Source organism: Nematolebias whitei, chromosome 5 (assembly GCF_014905685.2).
Source record: "Nematolebias whitei isolate Nwh7 chromosome 5, NemWhi1, whole genome shotgun sequence".
NCBI lineage: Eukaryota > Metazoa > Chordata > Actinopteri > Cyprinodontiformes > Rivulidae > Nematolebias > Nematolebias whitei.
This window is the reverse complement of record NC_056502.1, coordinates 29,826,987-29,851,637: the sequence shown is the minus strand read 5'-3', so window position 1 is coordinate 29,851,637 and position 24,651 is coordinate 29,826,987. Positions and strand designations below refer to the sequence as shown.

The following is a 24,651-nucleotide window of genomic DNA, read 5'->3' as shown; positions in this document are numbered from 1 at the left end:
ACACAGACAATAAATTGTTTTACGTTACATTTTCCTCAAATGATAAGGATGGCTCTTGGGGTTTTAAATTTCATCTGTGCTATCTGAGGCCATCAGTGGCCACCCCTGACTCCACCATTGCACGGTGGTAGATAAATTTGCTCCCTACAATTGCAAGGATCCGTCACTCTGTGCTGCCTCATTCAAGCAAATAAAAAAGAAACACAAACACCTATGTTCTTGTTCACAGTGTAACTCCTGCTAACTTGAACAGTATTCTCCAAAACTTTTGAACCCGTCCAGAGGAACAGACTTAAGTTTTTTTTTTTAGATTTTCTACCTAGATCATTGATCATGCATCAGGATATCCAAAAACACTGTTTACTTGCACCCTTTGTTCAATTCCATTCCAGAAAAAACACTAATCTTGTAAACTACAAACATTCACTATCTAAATCCGTCAACGACGTGGGACATCAGTGTACTGTTTATTTATTTTTTTTGTGTTCATCCTCTTTGTATTTAGCACATTTGCCCTTTCAATCATATGGTAATGAGCTTTTTTTGGCACAAAGTCAAGTTCAGTGTCCTCCTGAAGAACGTGCCATCATCTTTATCATCTGTTACACAACTTTAGTTCTGCAAAATAGCTCTAATTTATTATTTTGGAGAATCAGCAAGACATTATTTATCAGAAAGTTAATGATGTAGAAAGTCTGGTCACCTGTCATGTTTTAGTTTTAAAACCTTTTTTGTATTTCTAAGAAACCTGAACATTATGTCCATAGGAAGTGGCATTTGTATTGCAATAGTCTAGATATTCACTGATCTTCCATTTTTATTTGCAAAGCTGTCTTCAAAACACTTGCATGAGCTAGGTTTCTTCAGCTGTGATTTCAAAGTTAATAAAAGTCAGAAGAACTGAACTGCCTACACAAGACAAAGCAGTGCAGAAGAGGTTCATGCTGTGGTGGTGATATGAAAGTGTGACTTCTCCACTGTGTGATTACTTTGAGATCTAGTACGCAAGTCATTTTCTTTTTTGTGTCACTCAGAAGGATAAGAACAAAGTAGGCTCTGTGGCTTCGCTCTCCAAGCATCTCTTGGCAGAAAGGAAGGCACCAGGAGAATAAAGATTGTTATTGGTAATTACCGGTACTGTAAGTTAGAGTTGATGATTAGCTGATGGTTAAAAAATAATAATAAATCCTTGTCTCAGGTCTCATTTAGTCACACATCCCACTTTAAAAATGTTACCTGGAGAGTTTTATTCCACCTGAACAATATCACTAAAATTAGAAACATCTTGTCCAAAACGACGCAGAAAAAAAATGGTCTATTCATTTGTCAGTTCTACTACTCTCACTATTGTGATTATTTAATATATGGGCGCACACACACACACACACACACACAAAAGTCTTCAGTTGATCCAAAATGCTGCTGCCAGAGTTTTAATGAGAGTTAGGAGAGATCTTACTTATCTAATTTTATCTTCCCTCCATTGGCTCCCTGTCAGTTTCAGAAAATAATTCAAAATCTTACACAAAGCTCTCAACAACCTCTTATTGTTCCATATGTTCCTAACAGAGTACTTCACTCACAAACTGCAGGTTTACTTGTGGTTCCTAGAGTTTCTAAAAGTAGAATGGGTGGCAGAGTTATCAGGCTCCTCTCTTGTGGAACCAACTTGCAGTTTCTGTCCATGAAGCTGACACATTGTCTAATTTTTAGTTTAGGCTTAAGTCTTTCCTTTTTGATATATCCTATAGTTAGGGTTGACGTGAGTTTTGTGAGCTATCCCTTAGTTATTCTACTACAGGGTTAAACTGCTGGATGACCAAATGACCACATATTTTCACTCTGCTGCTTTCTTTACACACTCTGCTTTTCTTGTTTGTATTTTCCATTATTTCTACTGTTAAGATGTGTTTTTCTTTGTCCTTTTCCCTACTGGGTCTATACCTGGACCACAGAAACGTTTGGCAGCACAGCGATATAGTGAATATAGATATTCAATTCAATTCAGTTTATTTTTATATTGAAAAATCACAACATAGTTGTCTCAGGGCACTTTACAAGAACATTCACATACATAAAAGCCAATTAGTAAAGTTCTCTATTTAATGAATCCAGCAGACAAGTTGAATATTGGCTTTGTTGCAGTCTCCCATCCTGAGCAAGCACTGTGGCAACAGTGCAAAGGAAAAACTCCCTTTTAAAAGAAAGAAACCTCCAGCAGAACCAGACTCAGGACAAGCGGCCATCTGCTTTGACCGGCAGGGTTGAGAGGACAAAAAAGAGAGACAGACGAACACAGAATGTTAGGTCCAGGTGTACCTGAAAGACAAAAACACATGTTAAGGATAGAAACATTTTTTTTTACAGATACAAAACAGGTTGAGCAGAGTAAGTAAAGACAGTAGCAGGTGAAAAAGTGTGGTCAGTTTGTCCTCCAGCAGTCTAAGCTTATAGCAGCATAACTAAGGGACAGCTCAGGAAACCCAAGCCAACTATAGGATTTATCAAAAAAGAAAGTCTTAAGTCCAGTCTTAAAACTGGACAATGTGTCAGCCTCATGGACAGAGATTGGAAGTTGGTTCCACAAGAGAGGAGCCTGATAACTGAAAGCTCTGCCTCCCATTCTGTTTTTGTAAATTCTAGGAACCACAAGTAAACCTGCAGTCTGAGAGTGAAGTGCTCTGTTAGGAAAATATGAAACAGTAAGATCTGTAATATAAGATGGAGCTAGGTTGTTGAGAGCTTTGTAGGTTAGAAGTAAGGTTTTGAATTATATCCTGGATTTGACAGGGAGCCAATGGAGAGAAGCTAAAACTGGAGAGATATGATCTCTCCCACTAACTCCAGTTAAGACTCTGGCAGCAGCATTTTGGATCAACTGAAGACGTTTTAAAGACGTATTTGAACACTCAGATAATAAACCATTACAATAGTCCAGTCTAGACGTGATAAAAGCATGAACCAGTTTTTCTGCATCATTTTTAGATAATCTGTTTCTAATTTTAGTGATATTACGCAGGTGGAAGAAGGCAGTTCTAGTAATGTTTTTAATGTGGGGGATAAAAGACATGTCCTGATCAAAAATAACACCAAGATTTTTAACATTAGAACTGGAGGCCAGATTAATGCCATGAGGGCAAAAGACTGTGTTACCTCACAGCAACAAGTCCTGGGTTCAGTCTTCGTTTGTGCCTAGGGATTTTCTGTCTGGACTTTACGTGTTCTTCTTCTGTTTGCATGGATTTTCTCCAAGTACTCTGGTTTCCTCCCACAGTCCAAAAACATGCATAGGCTACCTTAAAGCCCTGGCCTCACTTGAAAAAGAGATGTGCTCTTACTGGGATATACCTGGTTAAATAAAGGTTAATAAACCACATGTGTATCATAGAAACAACACCTTGACCAGCCACTTTGCGTCTTGTTTTGACTTTGTATTCCCGTCCTCTCTAATCCCAAACAATTTAGGCAGATCTTGAAGAGCCTGTTTCTGTAGGATTTTCCGTCCTGTATAAAGAAGGTTTTTCCTTCCCACTGTCACCAATGTGCTGCTCAGGATGGCATTTCCTTGTAGCTGACAGATGTTGAAAGCAGTGATTATTGGAGACCTGAACAGAGTATACCTTTGTCCATCACAAAAAGAGCCTGCTTGTTGATCGTGAGAACCCTTTTCAGCCACTCCACTGTTGGTTGCCTTGAAGTGACACTCTTATCATTGATCCCACACTGTTTGAGTACAAAAGTTCTTCAACCTTAACCTGTTAGGATGAAAGATTCATCAGTTTTCTTACCTGTCATTATGTATTTAAAGATATAAAAGAACTTTTGTGTTTAGGGTGTATGTTTGGGGGGTGGCTAAAACAAAAGCTTTCTTCTTTTATCAATGTGCTTTAGAAATAGAATGTATGCTGCTTCAGTTTAAAGTTTATTGTATCTGTAATTACTGTTAAAAAAATATAGGCTGTCCTAACAAATATTTTCTTCCTACTGGTGTCATGAGAACAATGAAAGGAAAAGATAGAAACATGGGGAGAATGTCTGTATTAACCAGCATCACTGCTGTCTGTTAAACTACAAGGAAGAGCAGTGTCTTCTGTGTTCTGCTGAGCCCAACGGATGCTGAGTTACACAACTCTCCTAACACAACCCTTAATGAACGGAGTGTAGCCAGACTCGGCTGCGCTTTAGACCAAATACAAGGACAATTGGCACCTGTCTGATAAGCACTTAAGAAATTGCAGTTGCTGTTGCCTCTCTTTTATTATTTAGGATTTCCACTCCTGCTCAAATGTCACTGTGCCAAACACTGTCAGCAGCATTGCTTCTGAAAGCCTAATAGCCAAAAAAAAAAAAAAAAGTTTATTTAGAGCCCTGGAGGAGATATGGAGAACATGGAAAAGCTTCAGCAATTGGAAAAAAGGCCATTTGTTTGAGCTATAAAAAGTAAAATTACACACTAGGTTTTAACTGTTTATTTCTGCACGGAACAAGAGATAACTGAGTGTTAAAAGCTGCCATTGGTGCCAACTAAATTCTAGTGACAATGCACTGTCAGGTCAGACATTATCAAAGAACTCTGACGTTTGCTTTAAATTAAGTTCTGGCTCATGGAGGGATATTAGAGTTGCTTATTTAAAATTAATTTATTAGCCATTCATAAAAGCCTGACTCTGAAGGCTTTCCAGTTTTTAGCTTGTATGACTATTGTTTCCTTAATTTTTCTTTTCCTTTCTTCTCTCATCTTGTCTTGGTCCAGTTCCCTGTGGTGGGGTGCTGACTGAGCGCCGCGGTACAATCCTTTCTCCTGGATACCCAGAAACGTACTCCAACTATCTGAATTGTGCTTGGAGAATCTCTGTCCCTGAAGGAGCCGGCATACAAGTGAGATGGTCATATTTGATAGATTTTTTTATTATCATCATTAACATATAGGTCAGTTATCAAATTTTGTTTTTATGAGTGCATTAAGGCTTTTTTTCTTGTCAGATACAAGTTGTGACCTTCGCCACAGAACACAACTGGGATTCTCTGGACTTTTTTGATGGGGTTGATGCCAATGCTCCAAGGCTTGGTAGCTACTCAGGTAAATCTGATCTAACTGTATTTGAGTTGTCGGCTCCCACTTGAATTTCAATCAGACATTGCAAGGATCCAGCAGCAGACAGATGGAATGATGGGGCTGATGACATTTGCCATGTCCTTTGAGAAGGCTGTGTAAAACTCACTTCGAGAAGTCAGAGAAAGAAAAGAAATACATCTTCCTCCTTCCTCACACAATGCTCTGGTCTCTGCAGCAGATATTTTCATTATGTAAGCCCCATTTCAGTCAGGAATTTTACAAATATAGCATTGCCATAGGGCTCACATTAATGAAAATGGTGCACATGCCACATGGTAACCAACAAGAAACGGGCCATCTCATTATTTTAGATGCAAAATCCTAATATAAGAAGGACTGGTGCAGCATAATGACTTCTGCCGCAATATCAGTTTTATGAGATGAGCTGTCAGAAATTTCAAAAGGTGAATATCTCATTTTAGAACAAAGCTCTTTGAATAGTGAAACAGGTCCTCAGGACACATCCAGCTGTGTGGAGCACAATACGGTGTGAAAAGGTTAAAGCTTTTTAAATGGATATAAATCAGTTTTACCTTGAGCTAAACTGATAAAAGATTATTATGATTATACTGTCTAAATCTCTTTGCAGATATCTAAAGACAAACACATTGATTAAAAAAACATTTCTGACATGATTGTTGTCACATATTCAGAGTGAATGTTTTAAATGTTTTTGATTTGAAATTTGAATTCATGATCTGTGAAAAATAATTGAGCAGTAAACAGAGAAGGTGGAGTGCTTCCTATAGTCCAGCTATTATTGTTTTAATAATAATATGTGGCAATCATGTCATGCTTTACATAATTTATAATGTAGACTTGGAATGAGCTGAACTGCATTCTCTATTGTATAATTCAGGTACAACGATCCCCCAGCTGTTAAACAGTACATCCAACAACCTGTACTTGACCTTCCAGTCTGACATCAGTGTGTCTGCTGCTGGTTTCCACTTGGAGTACACAGGTATGAAAGATGACATGTCTGCCTGCCAGTCACTTTGTCTTTGTCCATCTGCCAGGGGCTTCCAGCTGCTGCTCAGGGATAAAAGAAATAAAAAGGAGCAGCTGGTCTGGAAAGCACAGTTGATCCAATAAATCAAATGTTATATGTGGGGCATAAGAGGGGGTGTATTTTATTTTTCCTTTTATTATCTTTTAATTTCCAGTCATGATATCTACATCTTTCACATTCTAGCTTGATTATCTCATTGTGCATTAAAAAAAAAAAAAATTCCTGCATAGCTTCAAGTTACAGGACCCACATTCATTTTAATTTTTTCTCCCTCGTCGTGAAGCAAAAAGGGGGAATTGAAAATCTGTCATGTGAGTCGAATAACTTAAAACATAAGCTATGTGCCGATTTCCATTTTGGTGTGTGGTTACATCTAGGTATGAGAAAGGTCCATCCATCCATTACTTTCTACAAAGTACTTGTTCTGAAATCGGGTTGCAGTGGCAGCAGCTTGAGCAGGGAGGCCCAGACATTTCTTTCCACAGCTATCGCTTCCTGTTCTTCTGGGAGGATTCCAAGGCATTACCAGGTCAACTGAGAGATATAGTCTCTCCAGCATGTCCTGGGGCAGGGTCATGTCCCTGGGGTCTCCAGGTGAGGCGCCCAGGAAGCATCCCTACTTGTTGCCCTGAACCACTTCAACTGGCTCCTCTCGATGAGGAGGAGCAGCAGCTCTACTCCGAGTCTCTCCCAAATAACTGAACTTCTCACCCTATCTGTAAGGGAGCGTCCAGCTACCCTTCGAAGGACACTCATTTCAACTGCCTGTATCCATGATAAAGTTCTTTCGGTCACTACCCAAAGTCTGTGGCTATAGGTGAGGGTAGGACCGTAGACCTCTTTACCAAAACAGGATGGCGCAGAGTCTACAATACTGCAGATGCTGCACCGATCCGTCTGTTAATCTCATGATCCATTCTTCCCTCACTTGTGAACAAAACCCCAAAACACTTGAACTCCTTCACTTGTGGCAGAACCACACCCTCGACATGAAGAGAGCAATCCACGTTTATTCCCACTAAGGATCATGGCCTCAGATTTGAAGGTGCAGATTTCCATCCCAGCTTCTTCACACTTGGCTGTGAACCGCTCCAGTGAGAGCTGAAGATCACAGCACGAGGATGCTGACAGGATCACAACATCTGCAAATAGAGATGGAATCTTGAGGCCACCAAACATGACACCCTCTGCCCCCTGGTTGCACAGAGAAATTCTGTCCATGAAAGTTATGAACAGAATTGGTGACAATGGACAGACCTGGCAGAGTCCAACTCCCATCTTGAAGGGGTCTGACTTACTGCTGGCAATGTGAACCAAACTGTCACAGAGATTGTACAGGGAGCAAAAAGCTTATAACAACTGACCCTCAATCCCATACTTGCAGAGCAACCCCACAATGTACCCAGAGGAACATGGTTGAACGCCTTCTCCAAGTTAACTAAATACATGTAGACTGGATGGGCAAACTCTCTTGACCTCTTGAGGACCCCAGTGAGGGTAAAGAGCTAGTCTAGTGTTCCACAGCCAGGACTGAACCTGAATTGTTCCTCCTGGATCTGAGGTTCAACCAATGGTCGGACTTGCTTCTCCAGTACCTCTGAATAAACCTTACCAGGGGGGCTAAGAAGAGTGATGTACATATTTTCATTCAACCTTTAAGTATACAGGTTAGTCTCGTTGAGTCACGAGGACACATTTTCAAGAGAGACCTGTTATATATAATATTATTTTATTGTTATTATGTTAATATTGCATTACTGTTATATGTACTGTAAAATAATTGTAGCACTCTCTACCCCCCCCCCCCCTTTCTGAAGAGGGGAACCACCTCTGCCATACCAGTGGCACTGCCCCTTTTGTCCATGAATTGTTGCAAATGTGTGTCAGCTTAGACAGCCCTACATTCAGAGCCTTAAGGGAATTTTGGCAGATCTCATACACCTTGGGAGCCCTGTCACCACGGAACTTTTTACCTACCTCAGTGACCTCAGCCAGTTATAGACAGACCAGCCCTGAAGTCCCTCACCTCAGCTTCCTCCGTGGAAGACATGATGGTGGGATTTAGAAGGTACAAGAAGTATTCCTTCCACCTCCTTATGACATCAGTGGTTGAGGCCAATAGCACCTCACCTTCACTGAAATTTGTGTTAGTAAAGCACTTCTTTCCCCTCCTCAGCCACCTGATGGTTTGCCAGGATATCACTGAAGCTACTCTAAAGTCTCTATTCAAGACCTAACCAAACTCTTCCCAAATCTGATCGTTTGCCTCAGCAACAGCCAAGGCTGGGGCAAACTTGGCTCTCTATTACTCCTCAACTGCCTCTAGAGTCTCACCAGTCAACAAAGACCGATAGGGCTCCTTCAGCTTCACTGCCTCTCTAACCTGGGGTTTTTCAACACTGAGTTGGAGGATGACCACCCTGAGAAGCACCAGCAACCTTGCAGTCATAGCGCAAGGCAGCCACCTCAATAATTGGGTTGCAGAACATGGCCCACTCAGACTCAATGCTCCCTGCCTCAGCTGGGATGTGGTTAAAGCTCTCCCTGAAGCATGTGTTTTGAAAATCTATCTAACAGGTTCTTCTGCCAGACCTTCACAGCAAACTCTCAAAACAATTTGGGGTCTACCGGGTCTGTCCAGCATCTTCCCCTGCCATCTGATCCAACTCACAACCAGGTAGTGATCAGTTGATAGCTCAGCTCCTCTCTTCAACCAAATGTCCAAAACATCCATCCATCCATTTTCTTCCGCTTTTCCGGGGTTGGGTCGTGGGGGTAACAGCCAGCCGAGAAACATAGTCCCTTCAGCGTGTCCTGGGTCTTTCTCTGGGTCTCCTCCCGGTGGAACGTGTCCAGAACACCTCACCAGGGAGGCGTCCAGGAGGCAGCCTAAACAGATGCCCGAGCCACCTCAACTGGCTCCTCTCGACTTGGAGAAGCAGCAAATCTACTCTGAGTCCCTCCCGGATGATCAAGCTTCTCACCCCATCTCTAAGGGAGAGCCCAGACACCCTAAGGAGAAAACTCATTTCGGCCGCTTGTATCCAAGATCTCGTTCTTTCGGTCACAACCCAAAGCTCATGACCATAGATGAGGGTAGGAGCGTAGATCGATCGGTAAATTGAGAGCTTCACCTTTTGACTCAGCTCTCTCTTCACCACGACAGACCTGTATAGCACCTGCTTCACTACAGATGCTGTACCTATCCGCCTATCAATCTCACGTTCCATTTTTCCCTCATTCGTGAACAAGACCCTGGCCTCAGATTTGGAGGAACTGATCTTCATCCTGGCCGTGTTACACTCGGCTGCGAACCGCTCCAGCGAAAGCTGTAGATCATGATCTGATGAAGCCAATAGGACCACATAATCTGCAAAAAGCAGAGACGCAATCTTGAAGCCACCAAAACGGATCCCTTCAACACCTTGGCTGCACCTAGAAATTCTGTCCATAAAAGTTATGAACAGAATCGGTGACAAAGGGCAACCTTGGCGGAGTCCAACACAAGCCCGACTTACTTCCAGCATTGCAGACCAGGCTCTGACACCGGTCATACAGGGACCTAACAGCCCATATCAAAGGGCCCAGTACCCCATACTCCCAGAGTACCCCCTACAGGGTTCTCCGAGGGACACGGTTGAACGCCTTCTCCAAGTCCACAAAGCACATGTAGACCGGTTAGGCAAACTCCCACGCACCCTCCAGGACCCTGCTGAGAGTGTAGAGCAGGTCTAGTGTTCCACGACCAGGACGAAAACCACACTGCTCCTCCTGAATCCGAGTTTCGGCTATCCGATGGACCCTCCCCTCCAGAACCCCCGAATAAACCTTACCAGGGAGGCTTAAGAGCATGATCCCCCTGTAGTTGGAACACACACCTTTTGAATAGGGGGACCACCACCCCGTTCTGCCAATCCAGGGGAACTTCCCTCGATGTCCACGCAATATTGCAGAGTCGCGTAAGCCAACACAACCCTACAACATCCAGAGCATTAAGGAACTCCAGGCGAATCTCATCCACCCCTGGGGCCTTGCCACCGAGGAGCTTTTTAACCACCTCGGTGACCTTGCCGAGGTGATTGGAGGGCCCGATCCAGAGTCCCCAGGCTCCGCTTCCTCAGTGGAAGATGTGCTGGTGGGATTGAGGAGGTCTTCAAAGTATTCTGTCCACCGACCCACGACATCCCGAGTTGAGGTCAGCAGCACACCACCCCCCACTATAAACAGTGTTGGTGGTGTACCGCTACCCCCCCCCCCCACACACACACACACACACACATACAGTCATTGATCTACAAACTAGGGCATCCCGGTGCCAAGTGCTCTTATGGACACCCTTATGTCCCTTATGTTCAAGCATGGTGTTTGTGATGGACAAACCATAACTAGTAAAGAATTCCAACATCAAAACACCTCTCACGTTCAGATCAGAGAGGCCATTCCTCCCACTCACACCCCTCCAGATCTCACTGCCGTTACCCACATGGGCAATTGAAGTCCCACAACAGAATAAAGGAGTCCCCAGCTGGAGCACCTTCCAGCACCCCTGCTAATGACTCCAAGAAGGCTGGATACTCTGAACTGCCATTTGGCATGTAGGCACAAACTACCATTAGAACTCATTCCCCCACGCAAAGGTGCAGGGAAGCTACCATCTCATCTATCAGGGAAAACTGCAACACAAAGGCACCAAGACGGGGGACTAAGATTAGACCCACAGCAGCTCAGCAGCTCTCACCATGGGCAACTTCAGAGTGGGATAAGGTTCAGCCCCTCTCAAGGAGGTTGGCTCTGGAGCCTATACTGTTTATTGAGGTAAGCCCAACTATGTAGTTAGTACCTCTTAACCTCATGCACAAGCTCAGGCTCCTTCCTCCACCAAAGAGATTATGTTCCATGTCCCAAGAGCCAGCTTTGGTAATCCACAGTCAGAGTGCCAGGTTCCCCGCCATTGGCCATGGCATCACACACCTGACTTGTATGGCCCCTCCTGCAGGTGGTGGACCCATAGGAAACACATAAGAAAGGTCATTATCAAAAATTGGTTTGCTATGTCATAGTCCAAGATGGTCACCACCATTTGTAAACCAGCCACCCCTATTCTTTTGTGGAAACTGTTTTCTAGTTTTTATGTTGCTTAAAAGTAGAGTTTCCTCAAATGATTGGGGTGATCCTTGGAGTGGTTGAAGATTTATCTATGGTGGCACCTGGTGGTGGATAATATTGCTCCCGCCGCTTGCCAGAATCCATCTCTCTGCACTGCCTCAGAAAAACCATTAAATTAAATTACATCTCTTCTTTTCCACAGTGTAACTCCTAAACACTTGAATAACTTGCACCATGACATTAAGGTTTACTTGCATTCCTTGTTTAATTTCAGATCAGAATAACACTCATCTTCAAAACCACAAACATTCACAATTTAAATTTCTCAATAATGGGGGATATGGATGTATTGCTTGTTATGGCTTGAATTTGTTCATCTCTTAGTGGATTCTTTACTGCAGAAGCTTAGATGCTGAGGAGCATACTTAACATTTTTGTGCCCCAACATTTAGAATGTGGAATGACTACTGGTAATTTAGTCAAACGATATGTTCAAATGTAAAGAGGATTACTTCTTAATAAAACAGTTCACTGTTATTAATATACTAGGTGCATTACTTCCATTTTCTGTATTTGTCTCTTTTTTTTTTTTCTCTGTCTGCTTCCAACATTCAACTTATTTGAAAGCTTGTTGCTTAACAGCTCAGTTTCTAGTTGTAACTAACTTATGAACTAGACTTGTGGAAGGGGGTTGGGGGGGAATCATAACCACAAGAAAATTTAGGACTAGAGGGAATAGGATGTTCATATTGTAATCAAAGTGTAATTAGAATAAGAGGATTTGAGCAGCACAACAACAGAATAGATGTTATTATATCAGTTCAGTGAGCACTCTGTTTATATTACTTCCAACTTGTAGTCAAATCACATGAATTCACTGCTATATAGAGAAACTTTGTTATCAGATAATCTGCACATTCTGTCATTGGCATCAAAATGCTGAACTTCATAACCAGTGAAAAGTACAAGTCAGGGATAGGAAAAAAAAAAAGTTTTTCAAGGCCCTTGATATTTTTTCTGAACACATTTTTTTGTTTTGTTTGTTTTGGCTGGAATCCAGTCTACAGCTCTTCCTAAGCTATTCCTTAGATAGAGAACTTTACTAATTGGCTTTTATGTATGTGAATGTTTCTGTAAAGTGCCCTGAGACAACTTTTGTTGTGATTTGGCGCTATATAAATAAACTGAATTGAATTGAGCTCAGTGTCCCTCCACCGAGCAGCACAAACTGTTGAGGTTCACCTCAGTGTCATTCGTCTTAGCCAACTATCTGGGTCCGTCTGACAATTTGCATGTGCACCTTTGCAGCAGGTGAAACAGCAGGTGAAAGTCTGTCCATGCAACTTTTCTGGTGTGCATTATCACCTCCTTTTGTGTTGCAAAATATTTGTCTAAATAAGACGTTTATTCCCACTAAAATGACAAATCACTATAGTCTTTGAGCTTGTCATAAACTCAGTATTAGTGTGAATTTTTGGAGACAAGAAAAAAAAATCAAATGTTTTACAGTGTCTAAAAAACATATTCACCCCGTTGTATGTTTTTGTGCTTTTAATGTTGTCATAAATCAAATGGGGTCAAAATATTTTGGGCCTTTTTGAAAGAAACAAAATAAATAAATGTAAAACCATCAATTTCAAAGTGAAATCAAATTTATAATATACTTATATAGGAATATAAAGGTCAACAATCTGTGTAAATCAGGTAAATCCACAGATTATTGCTGTAACATAATACCATTGGTACCGTATATGTGACGAGGAGCTGACTCTTATATGTAATTTAATACCTTTATCACTTAGTTTTCTCTATTTTGCGGATTTTCTTGCCTCTTTGATTTACGTAGTGAACAATCCACTGAATATATGGGCAGTTGGGGTTTAAGACAGGCAAGTTTTTGCAAAATAGGTGAATAGTAGTCAATATTACTAAATACTGGGTAAACAGTATGGGTTACCAGACCACAGTATGGTTATCAGACCATTGAGTCTGGGTTGTAATTGTGGCGTTGGAGATAAAATAACTAAATCAGTCAAACTTTCTCCTCTTTTGGGAAATGCCTGTTTTAATTTTGGGTCGATTTTTGCAATTAATTGCGACATACTGAACCATTTCTAGTTATATCAGCTATTCTTTTTGTTTTTTTGTTTGTGATCCTCTGTTTGGCATGATTACATCACACTTCAGGGGGATCATGGAAAATGCAGAAGAGATGCGAGTATTTTTTTTTTATTTTATCTCAAATTTTGTATGAATATTTTAAAATTGTGAGACCCTGAAAACAAAAGGCATTTATGGCTTTCTTTTGATTTACATTGGTGTCAAAGCACCTTTCATTTTAGCTTTAAATAAAAATATATAATTTAAAATAAGAGATAGCATAAATATTCACGGGCAGCACGGTGGCACAATTGGTAGAGCTGCTGCCTCTCAGCGAGCAGGTCCTTGGTTCAAACCCCGGTCCAGGGGCCTTTCTGGGTGGAGTTTGCATGTTCTCTCCGTGCACGCGTGGGTTTTCTCCGGGTACTCCGGTTTCCTCCCACAGACCAAAAACATGCATGTTAGGCTGATTGGTAACTCTAAATTGTCCCTAGGTGTGAGTGAGAGAGTGAATGGTTGTTTGTCTCGTTTGTCTCTATGTGGCCCTGTGATGGACTTGCGACCCGTCCAGGGTGTACCCCGCCCCTCGCACAGTGATTGCTGGACATGGGCACCAGCGACCCCCGTGACCCAAACTGGAATAAACGGGTAAAGATAATGGATGGATGGATAAATATTCACCCCCATTTAAAGGAAATGTCCCAAATAAACTCAACTTAACAATGTATATTGACCATGATTGATTTATAACCGCAATAAAAACACAAAACATAACATTTTTATGTTGTTTGTAGCATTTAGTGAAGACATGTTAATGCTAGGCATGCTTTTTATTTTTTATTTAAATGCCTTCTGGAAAAAAGCTGTTTACATGTTTTCTAGCTGGACAGTAGAGTGTGGTCCTTGTTGGCTGTTAGACAAAGTGTGAAATGTTTTCCAAAATTTGTTATTTGTCTGCGTTTTAAGCTGTAATTATCCCTTCACTTGCACAGTATGCATGCTGTTTGGTCCTATATCTTATAAAATAGCAGATTTCAATGTATTTTAAATGAAGGGGTAAAATCACTGGTTGCTTAAAGTAGACTGAATAAACAGTTTATTTAAAATAAATTAGCCAAAAGGAGTATCATTAAATAATTTTAAAATAGCAAAAAAGGTCTTTCACAGAGCAGCATTAGCTCTGTGATAATTGTTTGTCTTTCACTGTTGCTTTTTTGTTCAATTCTACAAAGCATCAAACTACAAAAATTGCAGCTTTTATAAATTTGATTACATTATCTGAACATGACATGGTGAAGATCAACCAGCAGATGCTTCTTTTAGTCTTAATTGCCCCCCGCCGTGGAGCAAAGAGGAGTTTATACTCTCCATCCATCCTTCCATCTGTCCGTGCATGTTGTGAGGAAAAGTTGAAAAATAAAAGAGGTACTGACTTCCATTTTGGTGTGTGGTTGCATCTAGTCGTAAGAAAGTGTAATCAGACCCGAATATATTCAGTATACATATATATTTATATATTGCCTAAAAGTATAGTTTTCTCAAATAATTGGGTGGGGTGGCCTAAGACTTTTATATGGTGACCAAGGCCACCAGTGACCACCCCCTGGCTCCACCCTTACACCTGGTGGTGAATTAAATTGATCCCTCCACTCGCCAGGATCTTCACTCTGCACTGATTCATACAAGCTAAAAAAAGAAAAAGAAATCTTAACAGTGTAGCAATACTCATTTGAATATCTGGCACCAAGAACATTAAGATTTACATGCATTCCATGTTCAAGTCAAGCTCAGAACAGCATTTAACTCAAGTTCAAATCCCTCAGCGATATGTACCGCTTGTTCTTATGGAAGCAAAGAGGGGTTTTATGACATTTTGGCTCAGTTGTTTTATTAAATAAGTAATGATGTGTAAAATAATATACATTACTGTTTCTACAAGATTTAATTTATGTAATGTTAAGACCAGAGTACCTTTGCTGGAATATAAATACTTGGGACTAACTTTACATTTAATTGTTTTTAGAAAAATGACTAAAGGTCTGTTATGACTACTTGGTGTATTTTTTGGTGTATTTTTCAGTGGTGGAGAAAGTACTCAAACACTGTACTTAAGTAAAAGTACAAAAGTACAAATAAACAGACAAAAATGTACTCTAGTGAAAGTAGAAGTACCACATTAACATTTTTACTTAAGTAAAAGTAAATAAGTACTTGTTTTTAAAATACTTAAAGTATTAAAATTAAAAGTACTTCCTAATTACATAATGTAATGGTCTACATATCTTTAAGCCTGCGTACCGTATGTATATTTTCTGTAACACATTAAAAGTGTTGAGTCATTTTAATGAACAATGCTGCAGATAATACATGTTTTTATTGTCATCAAAGTATTTCTGCTACAAGCTGATTAATCATGGAGTTGACTTAATTTATACACTAATTTTTCCATTGGTCTTTGTTTTATTTATATATTTATATATTTATTTAATTATTTTTGTTTAAAAATGATATGGATTAATCTGTTGCGTTATTGGACACCTGAGATTAAATATGAATAACTTAAAAACCTATGAAAAGACCAGCGCATTTAGATTATACTTTACATATTAAACCCTAGAATTAATGGAGCACAGACTTATCTTCCTCCCATGACTATATGCTTATCATTTTATCAAAACCAGAACTGCAGCACTTTGACTCGTGTACATGACACATGACTTGGTGAATCTCCCTCCACACATGTGTATGCTTAGTGCACTGCAGGTGTCTTCAGGACCTGTGTTGAGTCTGACTTGTTCCTAGATATCAATGCAGCTGCCCTGAATCACTGCACATCAGTGAAGGAAGCTCCTGTGATTAACTACAGAGTACTGAAGCCCAGACTTCTTCTATAGAGGATATTCCAATGAGCATATCTTTAAATGTAACGATACATAAAATAAAAAAATAAAATAATAATCTAAATGAAGGAGATATTTTTCTTGTTATGTTATTCTGCATTGTGATGAGAAGTTTGGTAAAACTTCTAGCTGTCTGTAATTAATTATTACCCACTCATTATGTTCAACTACCAAAAGCACTTAAACTCAATTAGTATAATAAATAAATTTAAAACAATCCAAAACTTGTTTTAGATTGTTGTAATTAATCACATACATGTGTCACAATTCATCATACGATTAAAATGGTTCTAGATTTTAAACACTGGTGTGGATCATCTGAGTGCCAAAGTGATACGACTGAAGAGATATTTATGAAAACTGCCATAATAAAGAAAAAAATAATGGGTAAGAAAAAACATAATAATGATCTCTTAAAAAACACATCACTTCTTTTATCTATGCAGACAAAATGACAGATGCAAATTAAAAGCCTTGTCTATGATTGACAGCTCATCCACCTGTCATCAGCTGTCTTACCTTTAAAATTTGTGACTGCCAGCAGTCCATCAAAACATCCTTTAAAAAAACAGCCACTATGGAACAGAAGCCAGTGAATCCCTCGTGCTGGTCCCAAACCCGGGTAAATGATGAGGGTTGTGTCAGGAAGGGCATCAGATGTAAAACACTTTTACTAAAACTAATATGCAAGTTCATCTAAGCAACAACACCATACGAGATCAGTCGAGGCCCGAGTTAACAACGACCATCACCGGTGCTGTTGACAAACAGGGTGCCAGCAGAAACTGTGACACTGTTAGTTGAAGACCACAAGGAGGGAAACGAGTCAGAAGAGGGAGAAGAGGAAATTCAAGAATGTAGGACTGATGGTTTCAACTCTAAATGTGGGAACAATGACAGGCAATGGTAGAGAGCTGGCTGCCATGATGCAGAGAAGGAAGGTAGATGTTTTACGTGTCCAAGAGACCAAGTGAAAGGGCAGCAAGGCTCGCAGCATTGGAGCAGGATTTAAACTTTTACCATGGTGTGGATAGAAAGAGAAATGGAGTTGGGGTGGCCCTGAAGGAGGAATGGGCAAAGAATGTAGTAGAGGTGAAGAGAGTGTCAGATAGGGTGATGTGTCTGAAGGTAGAAGTAGAAGGTCTGATGCTAAATGGTATCAGGGGTTATGCTTGGATGTGACATAGAGGAGAAAGAAAAATTCTGGAAGAATCTGAATGAAGTGATAGAGAGTATTCCCAGGGAGGAGAGAGTGGTGATCAGAGCAGACCTGAATGGACATGTTGGTGACGGAAACGGAGGGAATGAGAAAGTGATGGATGGGTAGGTTTGGTGTCTAGGAAAAAAACCAGGAAGGACCGATGGTAGATTTTGCAAAGAGAATAGAAATGTCTGTAGTCAACATTTATTTCCAAAAGAGGGAGGAGCATAGAGTGACCTATAAGAGTGGACGAAGGAGTATGTAATTGTATGTAGAAGAGGAAACTTGAGGGAGATTGGGTGCTGAAAGGTTGTGACAGGGGAGAGCATGGCGAGAGTTTTACACTTTTAAACTTTTAATTATAGACTGGACTTTGTGAACCTAATGTTTAGCATTGCAGTTTTGCGCATATTTAGGAAGATACATTTTTCACTAGTTCAATGCATTTTTTAAAAGTAAGACAATTGTTGGATTCATGTAAATGTGTTACATTTAAAAGCAAAAACAGCAGTTGGTAAATCTTTTAGTTACAGTACATTTGTCTTGGCTTACCTAAGTACAATGGTTGAGACACAGTCCATTGAAAATGCATTAGCTGAATACATTCAGCAAAGCTTCCTGTTTGAAATGGGTATGATAAAGACCAGCTTCATTTGTTAGTGCTCCTGCTGGAACAAGTGTTTACATTTTGATAACACCTGCAGAAATGTAAATGTATATTTAAGGATGATTCTAGTGATAAAAATAGGTTTACATCTGTGGCAAACCATGATCATAAGAGCTATGCCTTCAGTTAGAATGTAGTATTGTAACATCTTACTAAAATGCTATAAATCCTATTAAATTGAAATTAATGTGGAAGATGCTACAGAGTCACAGTTCAATCACACCACTTCACTTTAGTAATTCAGTAACTTGTTGATTTAAGTGTTATTGCCCTTTTTATCCATCAAGTACGACATCTGATTTATAGTGTTGTTTCTTTTACAGTTTCCAACAACACTTGAACACAACTGTCAACCCAACACTAAACAGAAAAAACAACAGGGACAACCCATCTGAGCACAACAACTGAAAATGTCCACACACAAAAAATAAAAATATATAGGGAAAAATATATAGAAAAGGAATTGTAGCAAATTTGGAAAACCTTCAGTTTAAATTCAATAATTCTATTACTTTTATTACTGGCCAAAAAGGTTTTACTTGCTACTTTCAATACCTCCAAGACTCTTCTGCATCCTTACCTGGCTCTATATGGCCACCCTGACCTGACTCATTTGGACCACAGTCTTTCCCCTACCAATATACAAGTGGGGTGCCCTGTCTACTGAACATCCCACCCTCCCCTCCTGTCTATAACTGTAGCACGCGGCACAATACAAACACACTAGCAAAATCGACAATTACATGCAGCAAATTGGGGCTAAGCTAACAGGTGGGCAACACATATGTTATTACCCACGATTAAAAAAAAATATATATGACAAGTACCTTGCCAAGGGAGCTGATCTAGGGGAAACACTGGACCACATCAGGATGCATTACAGATTTCACATCTGTGCTAGGTTGTTTCTATACAATTGTCATGGTTTGGTTGTAGCCTTAGCATGATGCCAGCAAGGCCAGTCTTGCTTCAAGTTATGGGCTACAACTTACACCAGAGCACCAGGGCCTAATGTCAAACACTCAAGCACTGCACTCCCCCACTCTCCAACCAGTATCCAGATACGCTGGTACCTCGGTGATAAACCACTAAGATCTGGCTGCAGAAGTTTTGTGCATGCTCTAAAGTGCCCTCCACTGCCATTCTCACTCTTTCACACATACTAAGGAGCGTCCTTCATTCTTTGTAGGCACTTTAAGACCTCACCATGACTCTGCAAGGATCATGTTCCCTCTGGATCTGTCATAGTGAGGTTGTTCCCAGTGTGAAGGGGGCTGTAACATTTAAAAATTAACAGTCAGCTTCATCCTATGCTTCACCAATAAGCGTTTTACCAAGACCAGTTTATTTTTAATTCTCTGTTTATTCTGGCAAGTTTATTAGATCAGTTTCTTCAGTTAATTCCCAGTTCGCAGTGTGTAACACATTCACATCTTTTGTTGTACTCCCTTTTTTCCTCTGTGTTCTCTCATTTCCCATCATTTTCAATGTGTGAACAGTTAAAAAAATGCTCTGCTTAATGAAACACTTTGTTTATTTTGCATCGTTTCACATTGAAAGGGCTTTCTCTAAATTTAGAACCCAGAATAAATTCATTATACTGTTGTATTTATAGCATCTTGGTTCTTCAGTGTCAGGCTTATCTCCTGGCAGCTTTGCTTGTGACAGAAATTCACTGCTTTTATGACTGACAGAACTAAATCTCCTGGAAATCAATTTAAATTTTATAGTTTTTTTTTTTAATTATTTAAACCCAAAGATGACTAAAGTTCCCTGCTTGAAAGAATCCACCCACTCCAATTGTACAGTAAAACTGTTGCATCTTCCCTGCTTTAGTAGAGCTTCCTGCCCGTCACCCTTTTTGTGTCTGCATCAACTCTGACTTAAATACTCTCTTGGCTTCCTGCAGGTGTTGAGTGAAGTGTCCACTGCTGCTGTTTTCCTCTGTGATGAATTGCCTTTCTGTTCTGAAATGCGTGTTTCTATATCTGCTCTAGTGTTTACAGTCACCCACCCACCTACTCGTTTGTACTTGTTCCCGCTCTGAGAGCCTTTGAATGAGGGTGCTTGTAAAATTATGGGTATTTTCTGCCTTAAAGTAGCGTGCACGTTTGTTGTCTGTTCCTGCACACAGATCAAGAAACCTCTCTTGTGTTGTTAGTGTCCTTCCCATTCTTCCCTACTCTCTAACTTCCTCAGAGTTTTTACATCGTAGAGAAAGTATTTTATTTTGTTTGTGCTTTTTTTTTTTCTTTTTGCATTATTAGGAACATTAACTTTCTAAATAGACCATTTTAACAGAACAATATGCATCCAAATGGCATTCAAACAACCCAGTTACACATGACTTGGGTAAATTAAAAGCTTCCAAAAGAAGCATCTGCCCCCTACCCCAAGCCTTTTTTTATGGAGAATTATGAATCTAACAGTAATGGAGAAAAATGTTAAAGGTGTTCCTCGGTGCCTCTTTGACAGATGAAACTGAGATTTAATTTTATTTTTCATCTGAAACAGAGAGTGGGGGATTAATTTACTTAAAATGGCCTACGCTGACATACTGTAGCCCAAAGCATCACCATTGCTTTTATGCCATTAAAGCAGCGAGCGAGCCCTTTCAGGACCTGCCAAGTGACACTGTAATCATTTTGTTCGAATCGAGCCTAATGCTTCTGTCAAGTTATTCTCTAGAGATTGCTTTGTAATTTTGCTGTGATTGCTTCAGATCACAGTTAGACAGACTTTGTGATTACATCTACAAGGAGAATAGCTTTATGGTTTGTCTGCTTCTTAAATCTTACAAAGCGAGGTAAGTTTTTCAAAAGGACATATTGTTGGGCCATTACAGTTATATTTCATTTTGATGACGTTATTCTCTCTTTTCGCTGCAAATATGTGCTGGAAATGTTTCCGTGATATGTAGGGTCCTGGAACGTGAAGCTCAAATAAAACCTGAGTTTTATTGTCTGTTGTGACTTTATGCAGAAGAATAATCGCTGTCCACACTTGTGTGTTGTGACTCTGTCATAAGCAATAGGTTTGGATTCGTGCCCAGAGCCGGTGCCACCCAGTAACGGTCACAAAGTGGGGGATCGCTACACCGTGGGTGACATGGTTTCCTTCCAGTGCGATCAAGGATTTTCTTTGCAGGTAAGTGAAACCAAACAGAACAGACGTTTGCTTTTTTATAGGCTCGATAGATGACTCAGATGTAGGAGGGTGGAGGGAACGCTTCAAGGAATACCATAAAACCTGAATGTTGTTGAGATGTTGCATTGATGTTCAGAGCACTGTCTAGACAAGAACTGACTTTCAATTAACATTTTAAACAGCAAAATTGTATTTTTTTATTAAACTAAATGTAATAAGACTTACTGAATAATAATAGAAGCAATTTTCTGTTAGCACCACTGCATGAGATGTTCTTTTATGTGCTGAAAATATTTTCTAAAATCAGCTTGTTGCATTGATGCAAACATGTTTCCTTTTGCCACACTTAATGTTAGAAAATTATCCTTGTATATTTTCATCAATAATGTGTTTTTTTTCATTAACATTGATTATTGTAAACAATTTCAATCTAAATCAATTGCTGATGCTATGAGAGGCCAGATTGTGCTGATTTTAATACATTTTACTGTTGTAAAATCATATTAAGAAAGGTTATGATAATTCTAAAATATTACTTATAAAGGCACTTTGTCCTTTGTCATCAAATATTGTCCCACACGAGGAAAAACATTTTTTTATTGTCACAAATATTTAGTTTGTTGCTCTCGCCACTATTGTTTTTTCTGTTTAGCTCCACTAACTAAACTGTCCACTTACTTTAATGGTCTGCCTGAAGCAAGTCTCCTTTAAAGGACCAACAGATCTCCAGACAACCGACTTTTTAGATGTTGTTATTTACAAATGCAGATCACTTAATTATGTCAACAATATATGAAAAGTATATTTTTTGACAGTGTAAATGTGGAAGAAAGACGAGATGAATGAGATTTTTTTGATAAAATCTTTGACTCTTTTTTTTGACCCTCAAATGAATCAAGGTTTATTTTCTCTCTGTGAGAATAATATTTATAAATGTAGGTGATGTAGTTCGAAAACAAAACAAACAACAACAACAAAAAACAACATAAAGTTGAAATATAAATATGCAGCACATGCACTTGAATCAGTGTTAATTATCTCAAAGAGTTAATTGTCCACATACCGATGTTCGGGTGGCCGGACCTTTTCGGTCGCTGCACCCAGACCGTGGAACCAACGCCCTCATGACCTGCGCTGACCTGGACCTTTTTAAATCTAAGCTTCAAACCTTTTCTTTCAGGCAGACTTTTAACACCTAGTGGCACTCTGACATTTTTGTATTGTTCTTATTGTTTGTTTTAACTTTTATGCTGTGAAGCACGTTGAGCCCTGTTTGTTAGCTGTAAAGAGCTTGATAAATAAATGATGACCGATTGATTGTTGATCGTCAAAGTTCAGACACCAATCAGATTTTAATGAAACTCAACTTTCTCTGATTTACTTCTGAAGTCAATCAAATCCAATATGGCCACCACAGCCATGTGTTTACAGTGATTATAAAAATGGCTGTAGCTCTTGTAAGTTTGACAGATTTGAAGCTACAACTCGGTGCGGTAGTAGCTGAGAGTCATCCCCAACACATACTCCCAGGAGCTAACTGCACATGCAAGATGCTTGATTTTTGATGTGAACTCTTATATGTCTGTTAGCAAAATATTTCATGACCTTCTGGAAGAATTTCAATGAAACTTACAGCGTAATCATTGAATAAACATCTACTGATAAACATAGAGAGTCAGCACAGTTCACAAAAGCCACAACAAGAAATCGACCTATGTGACAACATCAACATCTTTTCTTTTTGGGGGTATTTGTGCTGTCCCAGTGATAACTACATTTATACACATATTATGTCTCTCCTCCTGGGTGTCAGACTAGAGTGCTCTGTGTGTCTGTCACTAAAGAGCTGTTCCTTTTTTCAGTCCTCCCTCAGTCGACACTGTAGCAGGAGCGTTTTGAGCTGCAGAACCTTCCAAGGCCACCGGCAATGGATTGTGTTAACAGTCCCCTCACTAATCCCACACTGATTTTTCTTCCTGGCAAAGGCGCTCTCCTTTTTTCACATTCCTCTCTGGACCAGCCAACAACTTCTTACACACATCTTCAGGCTGAGTGTCTGAACCAGGAATAGACTTGAGGCCATTGTTGAAACAGAAGCATTATTATCGTTGGGTCTTAGGAGATAAGTTGTGTGGCCATGGGTTATACATTTTGGCATCTGTGCTTTAGTTTTTAAAGTGCACATTTTATTTTATAAACGCATTTACTCTGTTAATTTACAGTTAAATCTAAAATATGGATGAGAAAGCACAGTTTTTTTTTCCTATTTAAACTCATTTTTTTATAGATTTGTCAGTTTTTTTAACATCAAAATATTCCTTTTCACCTCCTGAGTTTACACACACACACACACAAAATGACTTTACAGAATCTAAAATAAATGTTTGTATATAAATCCACGAAACAAAAAATATCTTGTGTTGTATTCCTGGTCTGATTTTATAGTATATGTTTTTAAAGCGCTTGATAAATTGTTTTGTTTGTCTTCTCGAACAGGGCAATGCATATATTACCTGCATGCCTGGCCCCGTCAGGAGATGGAATTACCCCGTACCTCTGTGTATAGGTAATGTTCCTCTTATTCTGTAGTGAACAGAGTTTCAATGAGCTGATAATGTGGACAACAAAAAAACATTTGTAGCAGCAAACACAGATTTGGTTTCTTTCTCTCTTTTTTGCCATTCAGCTGTTCTTGTTGACTGAAGTAACTTTTCTTCCTCCTAATTTAGACATTTGTCATACCAGAGTTTTGTTCAGACACAGTCACATAAAAGATCAAAGCTCTAAAAGTGGATTTATAGTGCATTAAGGAAAGCAACAATTTCTTTGTAGCATTGAGGTAAGGGATGATGGTTGTTTGTTGGAGGGCTTTGGGAAAGGTATTATGAATTTTCTGCTTCCAGGTCTGTTGCAAATCAATAGAGGAGTTCTCATCATCTCAATTTGTTGTTTGATTCTTGATAACTCTGATTCGAGGCTGCAGTCTCCCTGAGTCTTCCTTTGATGTTTGATTGCCACAGTGATCCAGTCTAAGGATTACTTAGGAAGCTCTGTACTTTCTATACTAACATGTCCTGGTTTTCTACCCCTCAAATATAATCAAACACTCTCACTGTAGTGCCAGTGTTCTTCCAGTGGCTGTACGCTGTATTTTTGTCCCCCGTTGCGGAGCTTAGAGGAGGAATTGGAAATACCCTGTCCATTCGTCTGTCCGTCTGACATCTTTCATCCGTGCATGTTGTGAGCGTGATAACTTTTAAAATAAATGAGGTATCAACTGGACTTGCGACCCGTCCAGGGTGTACCCCGCCCCTCACACAGTGATCGCTGGACATGGGCACCGGCGACCCCCGTGACCCAAAATGGAAGAAGCGGGTAAAAGATAATGGATGGATGGAGGTA

General features: G+C 39.8%; 1 protein-coding gene across 1 annotated transcript in view; it reads left to right on the top strand.

Moving 5' to 3' along the window:
- LOC119410362 (CUB and sushi domain-containing protein 3) overlaps nt 1–24,651 on the top strand; it is a 416,314-nt gene that overhangs the window by 263,628 nt on the left and 128,035 nt on the right. The window contains exons 30-34 of the mRNA XM_037677273.1: nt 4,754–4,878; nt 4,984–5,080; nt 5,976–6,080; nt 21,131–21,249; nt 23,746–23,815. Coding sequence (XP_037533201.1) covers nt 4,754–4,878; nt 4,984–5,080; nt 5,976–6,080; nt 21,131–21,249; nt 23,746–23,815 — 516 coding nt within the window. The remainder of the gene's footprint in view (nt 1–4,753; nt 4,879–4,983; nt 5,081–5,975; nt 6,081–21,130; nt 21,250–23,745; nt 23,816–24,651) is intronic.